At 38.5% G+C, this 4,817-nt stretch overlaps 1 protein-coding gene across 1 annotated transcript in view; it reads right to left on the bottom strand.

Moving 5' to 3' along the window:
- Positions 1–4,817, bottom strand: part of igsf11 (immunoglobulin superfamily member 11) — a 186,126-nt gene that overhangs the window by 128,058 nt on the left and 53,251 nt on the right. The window contains exon 2 of the mRNA XM_014011273.1: positions 2,156–2,185. Within this exon, the coding sequence (XP_013866727.1) occupies positions 2,156–2,185 (30 nt within the window). The remainder of the gene's footprint in view (positions 1–2,155; positions 2,186–4,817) is intronic.

Raw genomic sequence — 4,817 nt, 5'->3', positions numbered from 1 at the left:
TTTCTGGTCCCCACCTGTCGTTTTGCTCCTCAACATGGCTTTCTAAAAACGCTGTAGGATTTCTTAAACATGCATGACTGAGTCAAAGCAAGACTTTGGGCATGTTTTTATGAGAGTATAGCATTMTAACATGATATAAAACTCAAAAAAGTTGATTTTATATGATATTGCCCCTTTAACAAAAGATAACTGCTTTATAACAATGAAGTATTTGGTCAAATGAACAAGTGTAATAAGTACTATTCTTGTTCTATGCGTACATGTATGTGATGTGAGAGATCAGCACATGTTGGTGTTATTATGGCTGGGGGGGAATTATGAGTTTATTTTGATTTAATGGAGCTTCAGTGTGTTGCCGCAGGGCAACAGGTCAAAGAGGTATGAGGTTTCCTCCTGGATGTTTAGTGTGCTGCTGAGGCCGCAGGAGTCGTCGGAGACCTTCAGAGGGTCGAGGGCGGCCGCCGATCCTCTGTGCAATCTGATGCTGCTCTGAAGCTTCCTCCTTCCCTGCTCTCCAGTGCAGCTGCTCCTTCCACACTGGGACCAAGTCAAGCATTATTCTCTCAGCGGAGGACCAGTAGAACTTCATCAGCAGCTTTGTGCTCGGGTTATTTTTAGCAAAAATTCTTGCGTATTGTCGTTTTTTGCTGAAGTTTCCTAAAAACCAAAACTATGATTCTGTAAGACATGAAGGTGTTTAATGAGCCTGAAGCCTTGGACCTTTACCACATGGTCACTAGTGAAGTGAATGGTGAGTGGGGATTGGTGCCCTTTATCTTAAGTGATTTTACAGTAAGACTGATCCACACTGTATTAGTTTCAGGATCTCAGTCACCACAGTATTAAAGATAAATTGAAGGTGATGATGGACCTGGACTGCAGTCTGAGGGGAGTACAGTAAGGAGGTCAGCACACACTCTTGTGTTGAGTGTGAATATGAGGAGAAGAGGTGGGCCCAGTTTCACAGTCTGGGGGTAGTTACCCAGAAATGACTTCAGCAAGTTTCAGGTAAGCGTGAGGAGGCTGTTAGTGGGCTGTTTTCTGACTAGATGAAAGGTTTTCTGGTAGTACAGCAGCTGCTTTCCCCCTTTGCAGGATGTGTGGCGATTGCTTTCTGTTAGATGCCCTTCCTGAAGCAACCTGGGCTCAGGATTACAAGATGAAATAATTGACCACCGAGCTACAGAAAACACAATAATTGAAGGAGCAGTTCGTGGGATATATTGAGATTTAGGAAGATAAAAGTCCAAGTCTAAAATAAAACATGAGGAGGAGATCAAGGCAAAGAGGATGGAAGTCAAGAAAATTAATGAGAGAGAAGAGGCAGTGAGATTAGGATTGAGGAGTCAAACCGCAGTAGAAAATGAAAGCTTGAATGGGTTACGAAGAGAGGAATCACAGTAAAAAAATTTAGAGAGAGAGAGAGAGAGAGAGAGAGAGAGAGAGAGAGAGAGAGAGAGAGAGAGAGAGAGAGATCATTGGAAATATTTGGGGGAAAAAAGGGAATTCATTCAGAAATAAACTGAAGTGACAGATAGCTGAAAAGACACTGCGTGTTAAAACGCAGTGGAAGAGACAGCAGATGGTGGGGATTATTCTGGACTAAAATACGCTGGGATCCATGGAGGGACGGCAACAAACATTAAACCTCTACAGCTGCCAGAAATAGACGTAAAAAAGTTGTCGACCCAACGTCATCACCATGAGCAAACAATCAGACCTACAACAGGTTTATCGTAAGATAAAATTACAATATTGGTGTATTTATTAGAGTCTATTGGGTGATTCCAAACAGCATTGACCTCAAAAGAAGACATTTTTCTCTATAAAGCAGCTAAATAGCATGTGAAGCAGTAATGGTGTGCAGAAGCATAACATGCTACAAATCCACATTTTCTGTTCRCTGTGATTAGGGGCGTGGACGCCTGCTGCGCCAACCGTGTGTGTGGATATGCGTGAGAGTGTGATAAAAACGATGAAATGGTTCCCAAATCTCCCCAATAAAGCCATTAAATCCATCCACACAAGCCTACAGATACAGGGTAATGCCTGCTAATCATTCTCATCCTCGTTCCATGAGCAGGAAAGTAGACAGCAGAGACAGATTTGGATGGGATCTGAAAATGTGTTTGGGTATTTATTTCTTTTTTTTTACCTTTTCCTATGTGCAGATCAAATCTTGAACCTGTAGAAAAAGCAGAACAAAAAGGATAATTGTTGTTGCCACTGAGCTTTTCACAAAGTGCACTTATACTGCAATTGTGCAGTTTAAAACACAAATGATCCATATTTGAGTCTCATGACAAGCAGAGAAACTGTGTTTCTCTTTTGTCTGCATCTTTTTCTCAGTAATTATCTCAAATTACCTTTTCAGTCATGTCACTCAGAAGCTGGACTTTGTGTTCTGACAACAGCAAGAATAAAAAAGTTTTGTGCCTTAAGAAAGTATACTCCTCCAACCCACAGACATTTTTATTGCTGTTGTGAATTAGTTGACATCAATAAATGGCCTTTCTTAAATATATGGTCTATTTAGTAGTTATATAGCATGTATACACATAGTAAATTAATACATGCATACACAAAAATTGACTCTCGTAGTTTAGAACATTGTTAGATAGTTTGCTGCTAGGGCAGCCTGATGTCCAGTCAGGTACTGTGATAAATGGATTAAGGTTTTCATATTGAAGACCACTAAGTAAAAAACTTTTGACCTTAAATTTCAAAATGTTTTTATATTGAATCAGTTCTAAAAGCCTTGAGAGCTCCAGTATAATAAAGCAGGACTGTCCAAAAATATTTTATTTACCATTCACTGTAAAAATGGTAAGACCTGTAAGATTTACTAGAAAAATCCTCATAACACAGCTACAGAGAGAGAGAGGTGTAGCTCATGTTGTAGTTCAAGACTTCACCACCAGGTGGCAGTTTTGAAGAACCTTTATTGGATTATTCTTCATGAACAACACAGACAAAGTGAAACTCACAGGTCTTATTAATGACTAGGCCTACCACTCTCACTTATGGTTACTTCTGCTGAATGGTTTAACACAAGTTAACAAATAATGAACACACAAAGAGTTCTGCTATTATTAGCCATGCTAACGTAAATGCTGGCTTTGGAGGGCGGAGTTAATGTCAACAGCTTTTTGGAGCGCGTTACCAACAGAGCTCATTAACATAAACAGCTCTTCTGAACAGAAGTCAGAGCAGGCAGAACTAGAAAATGGGAAATTTTATTATCTGAGAATTATTTTGTGCATTAAATTGAATGAACAYGGTCTGGATAGCCCACAGACATACCATAAAAATTTCTAGGACACATAATTGGTCTCCTTTAATATATTCATGTTTATGTGCTGTCCAGAAAAAGCACTTAAATATTGCTGGTAAAATAATATTAGCATTTACTTGTTAGTACAGTAACATTTCTACATATTATCATGCATATTGTTTATTTAGTAAATTCTAGTAGTTTAGAAATTGTGATATATATAGTTTTGTAAAACTTACAAGAATAATTAAATAAATGTTACTACACCCAAAAATCATTTTTTTCAGTGCAGGCAAGTCCCATTGAGATCTCAGATCTCTTTTACAAGTGAGGCCTGGGCCTGAATTTTATACTGTTTTTAGGGTTGTTTTTATAGAAGGAATAACTAAAGACAACGGGTCGGACTGAGTATTATTGTTTTATTTACTCTAACAGAGGCAGTTAGATAAGAGGGGGCTTGACTGTACAGTATATTGTGTATGTGATGAAGTTTTATTTGATTTTAGACGTGACATTCTTGAACGATCCGATAATTTTCAATGGGCATTAAAGAACTGTTTTATTTTTACTCCTGGTAATATCTTTAGGAAAACAGGCAGAGCAGTGGAGTACAGCAGCTCAGGGGGAAAGGGGCAGGGGAGTTCTGCTTGTCAAAACACATTTTTTTATGTGTGCTGACATCATCAGGTGTTTTCCTACGTGATGACGTAACTCATTCAAAATGTAACGGCTCCATGAAACAAACTCCTCCTTGAGATCAAAGACCCATTTATCATGTCTCTAGTTGATTTACTCAGAGGTTGACAGGAAGCATCTGGACCTGCTCAAACCCTTTGAGAAAAATAGTGAAAAACAACATAATTTAATTGTGTATCTGTATCTGCTTAAATAAATGTCTACAAAGTTGTGCCAAATGAATAAAAACATGTAATGTATAATAGGTGTTTGCATAAATATTCACATTATTTAAAGTGTTTGTCCTAATTCAATTCCTAGAAAATATTATTGAAAAGTATAAGTCAGAGGATGTATTCAAAAAGATTTTTAAAGTCCTAAATATCCCCAAGGAAATAAAGACCAAGATGATTTGCAGTTTCCTGACTTGCCACTGGTTTTATTCGAAGGATTGTTCCACTCAGATTCAGTGTTTGCAAACTAAAGTTGAGCTTTAGTTTCCCTCAATGATAACTTTCTTTTTGCCACTCTCCCATAAATCTCAGTCTGGTGAAAAACCCAGGTAACAGTTGTATCTCAGTCTATCATCACACCTACTGAAGCTTGTAACTCCTTCAGACTCGCAGGTGTCTTGGTGGCCTTTCAGTCAAAAAGACCAATTTATATTGACCATGACTGATTCACAAGAGTAATAAAGTAAAAACATCCAAGGGGGTAAAATACTTTTTATATTCAAGTATCAGAGTTACATAATGGCTTGAGTGGTGGGGGTGGGGGGGTGGTTTCCTGGTAACATTTGAGGGCAATTTTAAGACAATAATCCTACCTTTGGGGACAACTGGTGCATTTGGGGACCTAAGTCGAGTCC

The sequence above is a fragment of the Austrofundulus limnaeus genome, unplaced genomic scaffold (genome assembly GCF_001266775.1).
Source record: "Austrofundulus limnaeus strain Quisiro unplaced genomic scaffold, Austrofundulus_limnaeus-1.0 Scaffold79, whole genome shotgun sequence".
Lineage (NCBI taxonomy): Eukaryota > Metazoa > Chordata > Actinopteri > Cyprinodontiformes > Rivulidae > Austrofundulus > Austrofundulus limnaeus.
This window is presented reverse-complemented; position numbering and strand designations above follow the sequence as displayed.